The sequence below is a fragment of the Physeter macrocephalus genome, chromosome 11, assembly GCF_002837175.3.
Source record: "Physeter macrocephalus isolate SW-GA chromosome 11, ASM283717v5, whole genome shotgun sequence".
Taxonomy (NCBI): Eukaryota; Metazoa; Chordata; class Mammalia; order Artiodactyla; family Physeteridae; genus Physeter; species Physeter macrocephalus.
The window spans coordinates 89,988,665-90,006,146 of NC_041224.1; the positions used below are offsets into that span (position 1 = coordinate 89,988,665).

The 17,482-nt window shown below is 39.1% G+C and overlaps 2 protein-coding genes across 3 annotated transcripts in view; one reads left to right on the plus strand and one right to left on the minus strand.

Moving 5' to 3' along the window:
* Positions 1-17,482, plus strand: part of SHC4 (SHC adaptor protein 4) — a 131,592-nt gene that overhangs the window by 67,215 nt on the left and 46,895 nt on the right. For both annotated transcript variants that reach the window (XM_028495359.1, XM_024117509.2), the window contains exons 3-5: positions 366-429; positions 3,196-3,315; positions 14,044-14,097. In XM_028495359.1, the coding sequence (XP_028351160.1) occupies positions 366-429; positions 3,196-3,315; positions 14,044-14,097 (238 nt within the window). The remainder of the gene's footprint in view (positions 1-365; positions 430-3,195; positions 3,316-14,043; positions 14,098-17,482) is intronic.
* EID1 (EP300 interacting inhibitor of differentiation 1) lies at positions 8,883-10,632 on the minus strand. Its single transcript, XM_007119661.3, has one exon. The coding sequence runs from the start codon at positions 10,556-10,558 to the stop codon at positions 9,983-9,985; it is 576 nt and encodes a 191-aa protein (XP_007119723.2). The 5' UTR covers positions 10,559-10,632; the 3' UTR covers positions 8,883-9,982.

Below are 17,482 nucleotides of genomic sequence, written 5' to 3' on the forward strand. Positions count from 1 at the left end.
TTTGCTAAAGGTAAAACTGTGAAGTATTCGCAGACAGTAAATTTCCATCAGTCCTTTTTGGTTAGAAATCAATAGCACTGAAAACGAATCCTTAAAAGCCAAGGAAAAAAGACGAAGAAGGTGAATAGTAGGACCCCTTACTGTAAAGCAATTTTTCAATATTAGGGTGTTGCTGGATTTTCTTGGGTTTGAGCTGCAGAGAGTCTAAGCTCAGTGTTTTCTCCAGTGGGAGTGGGGAAGGTCATTTATGTCAGACTCACCATTGTGTAAGTGTACATTTTGGTCATAATACTTGCTAATGTTTATTGAACATTTACCGTGTGCTTGATAGTATGCTGAATCTTTATATGGTTTCTGTTCTGTAGGGAAGCAATAAGTCGCCTGTGTGAAGCTGTCCCTGGGGCAAATGGAGCCATTAAAAAGCGAAAGGTAAATATTGGTGTGGTTTTTTTGTTTTAGTTTCCCTAACTATGGGAAAGATAGTATCAAAATAATTGTTAGTTCATCCCACCACATGACCCAAGGTCCAGAATGGCCTTGATTATTTGGCATGCTATCTGAGATGCACTCAAAGTTGTTCTTGTCCCTCAATTTTTTCTGACTTGCCAGACACTGTCTGAAATGGTGATGCCTGAGGGTCAGAGAGGAGAAAGCACCTGGGTCTTTTCAAGTCAGAAAATCTGGTTGAAGAGCTAGGTATTTACTTACCTTTGAGCATGGTATCTCATCTCTCCAAAACTCCATTCTTGTTCCTGTAAAGTTAAGATGTTGAACCAGATGACCAATTTTGGTACCTTCCAATTTCAATATTTTATAATGTATGTATTCTGCATTTTAACATTTTAGACTTTTAGGACGCCATGGCCTATTTTCAGATGGAAACAAGAGTGCTGGTAGAGGTAAGGGTAATAAATGGGTAGAAGGAGCTTTTCATGTTGAAAGAAATCATGAGATTTGATGTTAGACTTGGATTTAAATCCTGTCTCTGCCACCTACTATGTGATCTCGATCAAGTCATTTCACCTTTCGAATCCTTGGTTTCCTCATTTGTAAAGTGGGAGAAAATAGCCCTTAGTTTATAGAATTATTTAAGAATTAAATGAAGTGATGTGTAAGTGTCTTGCTTACATTAGGCTTTCAACCCTAATGGTAGTTAGTATTATCCCTAGAATACTTAGTTGCTTTGAAAAGTCCAAAGGGGAGGTGCAATGGCTCTTAAGATAACTATGTAAATTATAGAACTATAGACTGTTTAAGAGGGGAGGAATTTTTAGAGATCTCCCATTTGAACCCTCTCACTTTGCCAGCTGCTGAACTGTGGCTCAGAGAAGAGACTTGCCTTGAGTCACTAGGAAGATCAAGGTCAGCGCCAGCTGTAGAAGCCAGGTCTTCAGAGTCCCGGCTTACTGCTCTATTTCCATACCACCCTGCCTAATTTTTAAATCATTACTCAATATTTTGCATAGGGCTGAACCTACTGTCACCCAGAGTGACTCAGATGAGCCACATGATCTGGGAAACTCTGATGAATGGCTCTTGAATTCTACTAGAACTCCCATATTACCAGTTTCTCCGACAGAACCGATGGTCTGTCTGTAGCCTCTAGCCTCCTCCCGCCTCTCATAACCTCTGTGAATAGGAGGTTCCGACTGGAAGATGCCGACAAACAGGCTTATTCACTTCAGACTTTCTCATTTCAGGAGTAGTGAGAGTCTACACTCCAAAACAAAATAAAACAAAAGCAAACCAGGCTATCATCTTGCCAGAGAGTACACATGTAAAGAAGTAAAAAAAAAAAAAAGAAATTTTTGAGCTAATTTCCTTTGATAGCTAGCATTTTTATTGAGTACTTAATACATGCCAGGGACTCTTCCACGTACTTTATATTTTTTCTATTCTTTTTCCTCCCAATTTGAAAAATTGTGGTAAAATACACATAACATAAAATCTACCATTGGAACCATTTCTAAGGGTATAGTTCAGGGATATTAAGTACATTCGTATTGTTGTTCAATCATCACCCCCATCTATCCCCATAACTCTTTTTTTAAAGAAATAAAGTCATTTATTTGAAGAACAGAATATACTTAGAATTGTTTGCTTCTATAAAGCCCATTTCCCCCAAGCCTTAACTTTGAAATTTCATATTAAGCAATGAAGTTATTTTACACAATCTAGTTAAACAATTTATTAGGAATAGTCCCATAACTCTTTTTTTATCTTGTAAGACAGAAAGTTTATACTCATTAAAAAACAACTTCCCATTCCCTGCCCTCTCCAGCCCCTGGCAACCACCATTCTACTTTCTCTCTCTATGATTTTGACTACTCTAAGTATCTCATATAAGTGGAATCACACAGTATTTGTCTTATTGTAACTGGCTTGTTTCACATTACTTCACATAATGTCCTCAAGGTTCATCCATGCTGTAGCACATGTCAAAATTTCCTTCCTTACTAAGACTGAATAAATATTTCATTGTATGTATATATCACATTTTGCTTTCCATTTATCTGTTGATGGACACTTGGGTTACTTCCATGTTTTAACTATTGTAAATAATGCTGCTATGAACATGGATGTACAAATATCTCTTCAAGTCCTTGCTTTCAGTTCTTTGGGTATATAACAAAAAGTAGAAATTGCTGGATCATATGGTGATTCTATTTTTAATTTTTTGAGGAGCTGCTATACTGTTTTCCATAGCTGTTGTACCATTGTACATTCCTACAAATAGTGTACAAGGGTTTCAGTTTCTCCACATCCTTGCTAACACTTGTTATTTTCCCCTCCTTCCTTCCTTCCTCCCTCCCTTCCTTCCTTCCTTCTGACTAGTTATAGGTCTACACAGATTTTCTATTTCTTCATGATTTAGTCTTGGTAGCTTTTATGTTTCTAGGAATTTGTCCATTTCATCTAGGTAATCCAGTGTGTTGACATACAATTGTTCATAGTATTCTCATAATCCTTTTACTTCTGTTGAATTGGTAGTAATGACCCCACTCTCATTTCTCATCTTACTAATTTGAGTCTTCTCTCTTTTTTTCTTAGTTTATCTAGCTAAAGGTTTGTCAATTTTGTTGATCTTTTTGAAGAACCAACTTTTGGTTTCATTTTTAACATTTAAAAAAACATAAATATTCAGTCTGTAACAAAATCCATAACTTACAGAGTGTTGTTATGTTATTTTTAAAGCCTCCAGCTAAGTTCCTATCCACAGTTCTTGGCAAAAGTAATCTTCAGTTTTCGGGAATGAATATAAAACTGACCATCTCAACATGCAGCCTCACATTGATGAATCTTGACAACCAACAGGTAAGATCATGAATGTCATTTATAGTTTAACATATCGTTTATTTTTCTAGAACAGTCTGGGCATAATGAAGAGAATATAGTTTCAGACTGTGCCTAAAACTTTATAAGACATGAGGGAAAAAAATCTGCCAAGGATTTATGTGTAGCAATAATTAGGACAACAGTATTACTAACCCACCACTGGGGCATTTAACTGCCTACATACTTGCCCCTACCTATCGGCTTTGTAATAAGAACTAAGGTGCAAAGAACATATTAAGTACCATTTGGAATATACTTGAGTCACTCATTTATTACTCTCCGCTACCCCTCTCCAAAGGGAAAGCAATTCCATCATCAGAACTAACAGACTGTGTGTTGGACTGGGGATGCAAATGAAGGACAGAGGGGAAGGGTGATGTTAGGGTCAATGTTCTAACCAACCGAAATTTAAGCAGAAAACATTTTCTTCCAACCCTTAAGATTGAAAAGCCTTCTCAAGTGTTATTGTGTAAACAACTTTTTCATCTTTGATGATTTATGATGCTATGGTGTGCCTGAGTTCTCACTGTAAACATTATTTCTCAAAGAACAGCATTGCTGAAGCAAATATAAAAGATATACAGGCATTGGGCTAAATATGTACTTTAAACTAGGACACTCTTTTTTGACTTACTTTTTATTTTTTAAACTAAATTCCTTATATCAGGTTATTTATGTATGTTAGAGTCTAATTTTTCTTTGTCTAATATGTAGTGATTTGAAGTTCTTAGTATTTAAGTTTTTACTGTGTGGAGTGCTATTGATCAGGGACTCACGCACAGTTTAACGTGTACTTGTCAGTGATAAAACACTAAGAGGCTTTGAGGTCACATGTAGGTTGAAAGCCTGGCTTTGCCACTAACAAGCAAGTTACCCTACCACTCAATTTTCATCATCAGTGAAATGAGGATTATGGTCTTAAACATAGAGTTTCTGAGAAGATGGACTTAGCAACAGTATGTGTCTTATAGGGTTATTTAGAGGATTAAGTAAGATCATGTAAATCACTGGATGTAAATCGCTCAGCACAGTGCCCGTTACATGGTGAATTTTTCCTTGAGGCCTTTACATACACTCAGTACTTAGCAGGGAAAGCATATTGTAATATGTAAAATTATAAAATTGTCAGTAACATATAAGTACAGTTATAAACATTTTGATTTCCATTTTTTTGCCAAAAAATTCACTTGCAGTTTTTTTTTTTAATTTTTCTTGGAGTAGAGTTGATTTACAACGTTGTGTTAGTTTCTGCTGTATAGCAAAGTGAATCAGTTATGCATATACATATAGCCACTCTTTTTAAGATTCTATTCCCATATAGGTCATATACAGAGTATTGAGAAGAGTGCTATATAATTTATTTATTTATTCATTCATTTATTTATTTTTGGCTGCGTTGGGTCTTCGTTGCTGCGCGCTGGCTTTCTCTAGTTGCGGCGAGCGGGGCTACTCTTCCTTGCGGTGTGTGGGCTTCTCATTGTGGTGGCTTCTCTTGTTGCGGAGCTCGGGCTCTAGCAACGCGGGCTTCAGTAGTTGTGGAGCACGGGCTCTAGCAACGCGGGCTCATAGTTGTGGCTCACGGGCTTAGTTGCTCCGCGGCATGTGGGATCTTCCCTGACCAGGGCTCGAACCCGTGTCCCCTGCATTGGCAGGTGGATTCTTAACCACTGTGCCACCAGGGAAGCCCCCCTGTTCTATAGAATAGGTCCTTATTAGTTATCTATTTTATACATAGTAGTGTGTATATGTCAATCCCAATCTCCCAATTTATCCCTCTCCCACCGCGCTTCCCCCCACCCCTGGTAACCATGTTTGTTTTCTACATCTGTGACGCTGTTTCACTTGTGGTTTTGAGGTTTGCTTTATTTTCTAAATTCAAAAGCAGAATAAAATACATTGCTTACACAGTAGTATAAAACACCATAGAGGAAAATGTTTAATATGAAACAATTTTAAATAGATTCCTGTCTGGTTGAATCAAGATTGGTTATCCTAGAGAGGTGATACCATTGATATCTGACAGCAGAACATATGGGGCTGTGCTTGGAAGATGCAGCCTATCTGGGTGGAAGGTGAAACATTAATTGTCCTTCGGATGCTTTGCCCTCAAGACATTTGTGGATGTAAAATTTATTTTTAGTTTTCACCCATGTGGATGGTACCAGGGTTGCTCAATTCTTTTAGTTATAGGATTTCATTGAGTATAGGAACCCTTGAATTATCTGAGTTTTGTAGGGGAGGAAGGGTAGGCAAAGCGAGAGCCATCACGATGACAGCTGTGCAGAATCAAATGAGCATTTTTAAAAATGGCTCTTTCCATGGGTGACTGAATTGAATGGGGAATTTAGGAAGAAGAGGGTTGTGGTGTGTATGGTGGACGGCATAAGTTATTCTCAAAATCTCTTTCCCCTCCGCTACCCTTTTCCAGGCCACTGCAATAAGAGCTGGTATTGCCATACGTCCATAGTCTTTCAGGCGAATAAAAGGAGGGACAGTGGGCATGGGTGGCTTCCATGACCAGTAGTTACAGCAAAGAGCTGCTTTGGGGAGTGGCTCACATCTTTTCTGCACTGGTGGCTGTGTTCAGTCCACCGCTGGAGTGGGGACCAAAGTTAGGATCTCATTGATATTACACCAGGGGCTGATTTTTAAAAATAACTTTGAACTATTCTGCAGACCTGGGGAGAATGGCCACGGGGGATGGGGTTTGGGGTGTAAAAAATATGTGCCACTCTGGATGCTTAAACTCAAGAAGCTTTATGCGTTCCTTCAAAAGGACAGCTAAAATGTCCAAGGGATAAAGGCAGCAGAGAAGTGACCGTGTGGATGTAGCATGAGAAAATGATTTATCAATTAAATTTTCCTTAAAGAAAACTAGCCTCTGAAGTTCTAAGATAAATACAAATATCCTCCCCCCACCCTTAACTTCAAAGATATACTTTGGACTGAAAACATAAACAGCTTCGAGTTTACAGATACATTCATAGATGACAGAGCATTTATGGGTCAGATGGTTCACATTTATCTTCAGTCACTGGGAACATCAAGAATGTAACCATTCACTCCCAGAAAATGTCTCACAGAACCTCAGAAGCAGAAAATAAGATATTAAACACGCAAACATGCAATGCTTGCAATTTTTAAAACTTACCATATTTGGGGATGGGAAAATATATTTTGCAAAAGCAAGTTATAGGGGTTTTTATATAGTCCTTGTTTTAAAAATTCAAGCAACAGACTTCCTTGACATACTTTAATAAGGCATTAAGCAAAAGTGTCAGTCTGAGTAGCTCCTACTCCCACTATTTCTCTACTTGTTTCTACACTCCTATCATCGACTCTAACAGCTACTGAAATTGAGAAGGGTAATAAAGAGATAAGGTAAAACGGGCAGAAAATGGAGACATCCTTTAGTCTCCAAGAGGAGAGACAATTCAAACAGCTACAGAGGCCAGGCAGGTAATGCAAACTGTCCAGGTTCATGAACACACAATGGTGCGAGCACAGTGATAAATGATGAGTGCTACTTGGTCTCCATGTTGGGGAGACAAAACTGGGGAACACTGCAAACAGAATACTTTCCCTGTGTAAAGGCCAATCAGATGCTTCCGATGGGACTATAGGTCAAGGGCTGCCAGGTCTTCCACTTCTGGGGAAAAAAAAAAAAGAAGGGAATCTGGGAGTTTTGCTGCTCTCTCTGGATTATGAGATGTTGGTCTTTAATTAAGAAATTAAAATTATAAGCATGAGCCAAACAAAATAGATGCGTTCTTGAGATGAGCCAATGTGGGACATCTGATCTAAGCAAACATTTGAAGTAACTATGGATAGACCTAGAAAACTCTCCACAAATCATACTACACACTCATAAGTTTAAGTTCGCTCTCCCCATTCCACATCCCCATCGTCTCCCCCCATCAAAGAATCAGGATTAGAACATCCCCAGAACACCTTTCTTTAGTTTATTTATATAGATGTGTGTATATCTTCATTTAATCCTCGCAATTTATAAGGTTCATCCAATTATCCTTATTTTCAGTTCAGGATCCTGAGGCAGAGAGATTAATCTACTCAGTTACAAAGCTATAAGCAGTGGAGCCCAGATTTGAATCAGGTAGGCTGGTTCCAGTCTGTGATTAACTGTAACATTTAAAAATGTTACCATTTTCTACCTTTAGTAAATATTAACAAGTATTAATTTCAGTGGTCTCTCAGGTTACCGCCTAGTTTTAAGACCAACAAACCAACCATCAGAGGAGTGAGTTAGAGAGTCCAGGTCTTTCTCCCCAAAATGAGCCTTCAAACCCAACAGGGAGTGGTTTTCTTTCCCCCTCCTCTTGCTCCCTACTTGATCCCTAAGAGAAAGAGAATTACACTCCCTGGTTTGTAGATCTGTTTTTTTCTGAACCTATTTCCTGTCATCTTCATCTGGAGGTAAATGCAACTAGTCAATTCATGTGTACTGGGCACCCTTTTCATTCTTTGTCCAGAGTCCTGTTAATTCACATCACACAAGCAGTTATGTATCCAAACTCATAACTGCATCTACAAGCTGTGTGAAAATGCAATGAAAGAAGTGGAGCTGTGTGAGAGGAAGTAGGATTAAGATGTTCTGTTTGTTTGTCTTTGTTTCTTTTTGCGGTACGCGGACCTCTCCCGTTGCAGGGCAATGTATCCAAACTCATAACTGCATCTACAAGCTGTGTGAAAATGCAATGAAAGAAGTGGAGCTGTGTGAGAGGAAGTAGGATTAAGATGTTCTGTTTGTTTGTCTTTGTTTCTTTTTGCGGTACGCGGACCTCTCCCGTTGCGGAGCACAGGCTCCAGACACGCAGGCTTAGCGGCCATGGCTCACGGGCCTAGCCGCTCCGTGGCATGTGGGATCTTCCCGGACCGGGGCACGAACCCGTGTCCCCTGCATCGGCAGGCGGACTCCCAACCACTGCACCACCAGGGAAGCCCGGATTAAGATGTTTTAAGTGCCAACATTTAACCTTCTATCTAGTGTTCGCCCGTCTATCACTCCTCTCCCCGCCAAGCTCACGTCTGAATTATGATCATCCTTACTTGTCAGTCCTATATTTTACAGAAAAGAACCCTCCCTCCCTAAAAGACAGGATGACTGTAACATAAATAAGGCTCCAGGTTGTCCTGCTGTATTGGATGTGTCCTTTACTGCCATAATGGAGCAAAAACATCTGGTACCTTTTTACTGATCCTAAGACCTGTTGGTATATTCAGTTTTACTGGGCACAGACTTCTGACTAATTATTATTCACACAGAACATCAGCATCTTAATAACCACAGTAACATCGTTATTGATTTGGCAGTTTTTCCCAGGTTGGCAAATTCTCTTATAGGAATTTACTAAGTTTAATTTCCACCAATTAATTTGTAATCCGGTACTTGAAGCTGGAGCACGTTCCCTTAGTCATTAAGTTTAAATCATAAGGTGATTGCAATCATATAATAAAACCAGTATAACACAATAAAAAGTAGTATTAGAGAAAGTATGTAGGCAATACCATTAGCCAAACAAACAAAATACACAGAACAAGAAATTTTTATTATCTCCAATGCTGGTGCATAACCAATAACAAGCTTAATTAGAGGAGGAGACAGAGGGAAACTTCAGATACCGAGGTGGATTTCTGGGCAGGTTTAAAAAAACCTTTAAGGGTTGTTCATGAAGTCTTTTTTAGGTGTAGGGCTTTCCTTTTATTGGACAATTTTCACTTAACAGTTCTTACATTATGAAGTTCAACCAGAGTCTTTTGCCTGTAAAAAATGAAAAACAGAGAGCAAGTAAAACAGAATATTTCTCTAGTATATGCGGATGTTAGAAATAGTTTGTTTTCTTTGTACTTTCACATACACATTAATGTCTAAATCTGAAACTTAATTATTAAGGACATCTTAATTTTTGACTTTTAAAAATGTTCAAGACAATGAATTTTCTTGAATTAAAGATTACAGTAGCTTTAAAAATGATCAAGATACATGTACAAACAAAATCTCAGATGCTCTTGGAAACATATTTTAAAAGATAGCACACATGATACATATTTCTTTTGGGGTTTGATTATCCTGTCGGGATACTGAAGAATACTCGATTTATTTTACACTAAAAATTTAGCTTTTGATAACCACGGCTTGGATAGATCACAAAATGGAACCTGACAGTTTTCTCAGTATGCTTTCAGTCCAAATAACTCAAAAACATCTCATGTCCTAAGCTGGATAAATTAGTTACTTTTTCTCATATAATTAATATCAGTGGGCTCTTGTACTGGCAGTCTGTCTTGGTCATGACTTACTCTTGCAAAGCCATCCCTTACAGTAACATATATTTTCCTCAATGCAAGGAAATTAATCTGGATCAATAACAAAGTCAAAGCCATAAATGTTTCAGGACATTCTTGAAAACAGGTTTCAACAGTATTAAGATCCTTTTTCTTTAACAATTTTCTTTCTTTTTCATAACTGTGCAGTCACTACTTTATTCTACAAAAAAAAAAAAATTTTTTTTTTTTTTTTTGAAGACCAAGTTTTTCATTGGCACGGAACTATTTGGAATGAACCCAAGAGACAGTGGAATGCCAGGTCTCTCCTCAAGTAGTTTCCTCCTCTCTTCACAGCGTTTAACTACTCTCTATCAATAATCTCATCACAGCCGAGCTCTTCGGTCAGACGATTGACAACCATGAGTGAAAAAAGCTCTTCGATAAAAGCCAACTGATCAAACGGGGTCTTCTCATAATGCATCTGAAACCCGCCATCCAGAGCTGCTTCTCTTGCTCTGGAGGTTCTCAAAAACATCTTGTTGGCTTCTTCAAGTGCCGCTGATACTCTGTAGCCTGCACCACTCAGCTGCTCTTCTTCCGGATAGTCGTAGTCGTCCTCCCAGTCATCGAATTCCTCGCCCTCGTCCTCGCTCTCGAAATCAGGGCCCGCGATCTGGCCTGGCTGCTCCCCAGGGCCGGGCCGGCTAGCGAGGCCTCGCTGCCCCAGCGGCTCCGCCATTGGCTGGGCGGCCTCCTCCTCCATCGGGCCTTCCTCCTCCAGCTGTGGCTGGGCCCCGGCGCGGGAGGGGTTCAGGGATGGCTCCCGGCTCCCGCCGCCTACCTCCATCTGCGGAAGGTCACTCTCGCCAGGCATCACATCCATCTGCAGGTCATTGCTTTCCTCGTAGATCTCGGACAGCTCGCTCATTTCAGACATTGTGCAAGCAGCTCAACCTCCCCGCAAGGCTTTTTCGGCAAGATCGGAGCTACGCGGCCGTGCGCTTGTGCGCTTGCGCAAGCACCGTGCGCTTGCGTGACCTTGTGCGTGTACGCGACCCCCCAGACACCGCCTACCCCTCGGAGCGCTGTTTGGGGTCCGGCAGTTCGCAGTTCCGCCCAGGCAATGTTCCCGGGGCTCGCTGGTTGGCTCTCTGTGTGTTCGAACTTCAGACCTAGATGCTGTACGTGCAAGAGCATTGCTTGGCCTCTGCCTTACCTAACCGTTCTGCTGCTTATGATGCGATAAGCTTGAAAATACATGGATTCTGTAAGACCCCTTACTCCTCCTCCCTCATCGGCCCCCTCCTTTCTCTCCCTCTTTCTGCTCCCACTCTTTCCCCCATCCCCAGGCAGCCGCGTCTGTTCCACGGTTTTGTCTGTCTTTATCTGTGCGCTAATGACTGCTAAATCTGCACTTCCAAACCACACGATGTTCTCAACCACAGATCAACATATTTAGAATTTATCCATTCATCTCTCCTATTTTTCTCATTAAAAAAAAGTTAAATTCACAAATAAGCATATTATCGGTGTTCTTTAAAAAACCAGACAAGAAATACATAGTCCCATTGCATTTCGCGGGAGATAAATGTACACTGTTACCAGTTTGGTGTGTATTCTTTAAACCCTTTTTCTTTGCGTTTACATGAATCTTTATGTCCTCGTGGAAAAAAAATCTTATTTTTTTTACATGTCTTACATAATTGTCTTCAACTGACAAAATAAGCAAGCAAACAAAAAAAACCCCTCAGCAATGTCTTGAAGATTTACCTGTTAGTATACATAGACATATTTTTTCATAGTATTCTATTTGTATAGCTATACTGTAGTTGACCTCACTATGCACAAATAACTTTCTATTTTTTGATATTATAAACTATGGGTAATTGAACATCCACATGTGCCAATATTTCTCTAGAATAAAAACCTAGACGTGCAAAGGTGGAATTGTGGGGTATGCATACTTTAGTTTTTAGTGAATGTCAAATTGCTCTCAAAGTTGCTGTACAAATTTAAGCTCTAGCCAGCGGTGTCTGAGAATATCCACACCTTACCAGACATGATTTTGTTGAACTTTAACAATTTTTTCAATTTAATGGCGTCTTGTTTTATTTTTTATAGCCTTAATTGATTGGAGATTATCTTTCAATATGTTTATCGAACATTTCTATCAATATTACCTCTGAAAATTAAATGGTCTTATTTTGGGTTTATTTCTTTTTCTTATTGATATAGGAATTTCTTATAAACTCTGTATATGAATACTTTGTTTCACATGTTACAAATATGTTCTCCCTGTTGTTTTCTTGTTTTGGGGGTCTTATACAAAAGTTTAAAAATGGGTTTTCATGCAGTCAAATCTAAGCGTTTCTTTCCTGTCTTTTTCTTTCTATTAAGATGGATTTACCTACCTCAGAAATCATAAGCATAATCTTTTATCTGTCTTCTAATGTTTGTAGAGATCTTTTATGGATCAAACACTGATTTATAAATAGCATGAGGATAGGATTTATTTATATATTTTTTCATATATGTAGCTAATTCAGCCACCTCCGCTAATTTAATCACTTGTCCTTTTGTCTGCTATTTGGTGCCACATCTATCATAAGCTAAAAGACCACAAAAGTGTCAATCTGTTTTTAGACTTTGTAGTCTAATGAATTTCTATAGTCTATAATGTCTTAATAATAAGGAAAATCTTGTCATTTTGTTCTTTAAAAAAATTGACTTAGCTCTTCTTGCACATTTATTCTTCCAATGTGAATTTTAGAAGTAGTTTGAGAAGTTCCCTGAATGGCATTGGTGGAGTTTTTATTGGAATTGCATGGAATTTATAGATTAATTTGGGGGAGAATTTACATCTTTATGGTATTGTCTTCTCATCCATAAAGGTGATATATGTCTTTCTACTTGTTCAGGTCTTATTTGTACCCTTCAATGAAGTTTTCCAAAAAGTCTTATGTGATTCTTATTAGTTTTATACTTAGGTTCTTTTGTAAAATGTACCTTCCCTCTCTCCCCCATACAGTGTCAAATTGGCTATTGCTGATACATGGGAATGACGATGAAATCTGTATATTGATTTTGTTTTTAGTAATCATTTTAAACTGAAACATAAATATAGAAAACATAGAGTAGTGCACAAATCGTAAGTGTATAGCTTGATTATCACAAAATGAACATGTTTGTATAACCACTACCCAGATCAAGGAACACCATTTGCAAGATCCTAGAAAACCACTTGCTTTCTCTTCCTTTGCACCAAAAGTCACCACTATCCTGACCGCAAACAGAATAAAATACTTTTGCCTGCTTTTGAACTTGATATAAATTCAACTGTGCAGTATACAATCTTTGTGACAGGCTTCTTTTTGCCCAAGAAATATATTGTTGCTATGTAGTAGCCCCTTGTTTGAATACCACAATGATCATTATTGGGATTGTTTCCAATTTGGGGCTATTGTGAACAGGGCAGTCAGTGATTATCCTTCTTGAGAAGATCTTTTGGTGTACGTATTTGCACAATTCTTTCGGATATACATCTAAGAGTAGGATTTCTTGGTCATCATATATAAGCAGCTTCAGTAGATTCTTTTAAGTAAATCTGAAGACAGGATTAGCCAATTGGTGCATCGTTGTTTTAATGAACCCTCGAACCAGTATGACAAATACATCTCTGCAAGTTGGTCATTACATTGTGGTTTCCAAATAAGCAAGCCTAGAATCTCAAGTAAAAGAGACAATCTTCTTGGCTAACTAATGCAGTTCACTTGGATAGTCTTACTTCATATTGAAAGTCTTAATATTAGTGCCTTAGTAAGAATACTTTTGGTGGCAGATGACTGAAACTCAATTCAAACTAACTTATATAAAATTAAATAAATAAAATAGAAAAAAACATAAAGGGAGGGGGGGAATGTATTGGTTGAACTGGTGAAACACACATTACCCCCTGACTTTTTACTGTTTTTAACTCTCAGCTCTGACTTTTCTCCAAAGGGAAAGCTTCATTTTCCAGCAGGCTTTTCCCACATGGCAGCAAAAGATGGCTCCTAGAAGCTTTGGGCTTATACTAAAGTCTTAAATGGCAGGGAAAGATGCATTCTATTATTCATTTCAGTTCCTCCCCAAAGATGTTGATTGACTTTGCTGTATCCAGCGGGATGGTGTTTTCTGATTGGCTAGGCCTGGATCATGTGTCCAGATGCAAGGGGAGGGGTAGTGAGATGGGCGTATCAAACCCACCTGAATCTCATGGTCTAAGTGAGATTATTATAGAAAGTAGGTGGAGTGGTTTCCCAAGGCATGCCGAGCAGGCAAAACCAAAACAAGCAAATGTATGTACGTTACTGTTAGATGGTATGTAACTAGGTATAATTAGTTTATAGCATTATACATGTTTAATTTGTTTATGTTTTCCAGATTATTGCAAATCATCATATGCAGTCTATTTCATTTGCTTCTGGAGGGGATCCGGTAAGTATGAATTCTTAAAAGTTCTTTTTATAAAGAGTTAAAAGAACTTCCATGTAAAGCATATTAGCCACTACCTGTCGTTTCCAAATATCTTATTACTGTTTGTGAATAGCCACATGTAGCAGGTAATCAGAAATTTGGTTTTGACAGAATATTTCCTGTCACTGATTTTTTTTTAAGTATTTGGATTAGTAGATGAATTTATAATACTCCATTGTGTTATTATCTGAGAAGCTTCTTGTAGATAATATCCAGTTCATAAAAAACAAGCATGTCATACATGTTTTGCCGGTCCTCCCTCAGAATTCTTTTCAACGCAGAGTTCCAGGCAGATCCTACTAATCAACTGGATTTGGTGTACGAGGGGAAGCCTATTTGCCATTCTGGCCATCAACCAAGGCAACTAATTCTAATCCGAAACGAGCAACTAGGTTTGCAGAAACTCATGGAGGGAACGCTGAGCTGGAGAGAGAAAACTTGCAGTTCCTCCCTACCAAGAGGCCATGTGATGCTCATTTCCCATGAATTGTGCGGCACTGAGTCAGTGCTCTCCCTCCAAGCCTTCCTTGCAGAGTGGAGGGTCATTCCCTGACCTCCAACTGCATCAGCTGTGGACCAGAGCAAAAGGAGAGGGTCACTGAAGCTAGGAAGCCTGTGACTGACCAAGAAACAAATCTGTTTAAACTGTGGGAGCAGGAAGAGGATTTTGCTCCTCTGTGACAGTGTGACATTTTTCTTGTACCTTGAAATATAGAGTTGACCCTTGAACAATGCAGGGATCAGGGGCCCCAGTCTTCCACCAAGTCAGAAATCTTCGTATGACTTACTGTGGGCCCTCCACATCCCCAGGTCCTTTATATCCGCCCTCCATCCGGCCTTGTAATCTGGCTTCAACAGCGACTCCAAGGATGTGTTTGGTAGCAGAGAGGGTTGACTACCAGTCTGAAAAGGCCCACATTGTCTGTTACTTCTCTTCCTAACCCATTATAACTCAACCATCCATGAAGGAACTCGAATACTTTCCTTAAGCCATTTAAAGTAATGAGTTCTATAAGAGTAGTGTGAAAAATAATTGTTGCTGTTTGCCCTAAATTTTCCATTTCAAGTTTCAGTGGTTGCTGCCATTTTAGAATTGGTATGAAAATCTTTATTTTACCCTAGGCATGCCCTGCATGGTGTCTACCGTAGTTCTCCAGAATCCTAATTCTTTTTAGACTGTCTTTATGTGCCTTCAGTTCTTTATTTCTTTTGACCAACCAAAGCACTGCCCTTACAAAGACAAACAGTAAAGAATTGTAGCCACTGTGGGAAAGTTTGTACCTACTGAATTGAGTGGCACCCTTGTGCTCTCTGCAGCTGGAGAGAAAGCCTGCTGGTTTTAAATAGAAAACTGGAGTGACCAGAAGCCTTGGCATTAGAGGTCCCCCGAGTGAAGTTCTACCCTCAGGTCAAGGAGGCAGAATGGTGGAGTGCCAGGCTCTGGAGTCAAGTAGACTTGACTTATTTAGACTCTAAGCTTCAGGGTCCTCATCTGTAAAATGGGGAATGATCACCCTTGCCTCAAGTGCTGTGAGAATTAAGTGGAATGGTGCATGTAAACTGCTAGCACAGTACCTGGCACAGAGTGATAACTGTTACCACTGTTGCTAACACATGTCTGTATTTTCTTAGGACACTCAAACTGAGGTAATTTTCAGCTTCACATCAGATAACGGTCCAAGGGGTAGGCAACCAGAAGTCTCCATGGCCCAATGTAGTACCCATTCTTTCTACCATTGTCCCTCCAAAGTTTCAAAAATACTGGGTGTTCCTCTCACCTCTCCACCTTGCTCACCCTCACTTTTACTCTCGTCTCATAAACAGTTTATTGTCTTCCTTCTTTCAGCCCTGAAGGCAGTTCTTGGTAATGCTTCTGTGTCTGTATATGCTTTCTTCATCTCAAGAATGCATTATGAGTATGTCAAAATTAAATATATTTCTTATATTTCCCCCCACTATTTGTGCTTTACTTTTAACATCCTTTAAATTCTCCCAGATATTTACAGTTATAGAATTTTAGGACTGTGAGAATGTTGGAGACTCTTTTGAAGAGGAGGAGACTGAGGTCTGGAGAGGCCCCATGACCTCTTTCCCATCAACTAATATAGCAGACAACATTGCTAGCATCATACCACCTCTACAACTTTAAAATGAGCAGCCAAGCCCCTGGCAATTGTGGCTTTGCTTCTAAATTATATAATGTAAAGCTCATAGATATGACCTTATTTATTTATAAGATATTTCAAATCTTTTGTCTTTTTGCATAAGAGAGATTTACTTAGGTGTGTGTTATTTTTTAAAATAACTGAAGACAAGTTGTGCTGGCCCTGATATCCGTTTCCTGTATGATTCACTGTGGGTTATTAAGTGATTGTCCTTGAGGGTATTACAAACATGGGCTTTTATTTCCTGCCACTTGACTGCATCTTTCCTCTAGAGAGTCACACTTCTAATCTGCAAATGGCATTGTGTGTATTTTTTTTCCCGAGAATTGAGGTCACAAAAAGCATCTTTAATTATTAAAATCTTATTCATCAGCATACTGTTTTCAATAAAATTCGGAATTACCAAGTAGCTTTTTGTTTATTTGTTTTTCCAAAGCCAGCAACATATCTCTTTTTTTTTAACGTAAGTTTAAATGGTGTTATTATATCTTTCTTTTAAAGTTTTTTATTTTTATACAATTTTTAAAGGTAAAGTCCATTTACAGTTACTACAAAATATTGCCTCTATTCCCCATGTTTTACCATACATCCTTGAGCCTACCCAGTAGTTTGTACCTCCCACTCCCTGAGCCCTGTGTTTCCCACCTGCCCCTCCTCCACTGGTAACCACTAGTTTGCAACACATCTCTTTTTGAACTCCTTAGGTTTTTCATGGGTTCTCTTTATCAAAAATGATCTCTCCTTTCTATGTATTGATCAAATAAGTGCCTTGTATTTTTGCTCTCTTATTCCATAAGTTGCACTGCACACAAGCAAGCTAACAACCATAAAACCCATGTCTCTTTAATCAACTTATTTTCTGATGTATGTGGTATCTGTTTGGACAACAGGGAAATCATGGTGCCACATCCTAGTCTGTGACACCTTTGTGACTGCGTAACCCCTGGTATTTCAACTTTCAACACAGGAGAGTTATAGTCCCTAACCATTTTTTGTGAATGTTTGTCCTAACATATTCCCTTCCTGCATTCTCTTTTGTTCTTAGTGACATGGTATGCCTCTAAATTTTTTTTTTTTTTTTGAGGTACGCGGGCCTCTCACTGTTGTGGCCTCTCCCGTTGCGGAGCACAGGCTCCGGACGCGCAGGCTCAGCGGCCATGGCTCACGGGCCCAGCCGCTCC

Excerpts from the sequence above, each read along its gene's own strand:
- EID1 (XM_007119661.3), bottom strand. The coding sequence starts at position 10,558 with ATGTCTGAAATGAGCGAGCTGTCCGAGATCTACGAGGAAAGCAATGAC.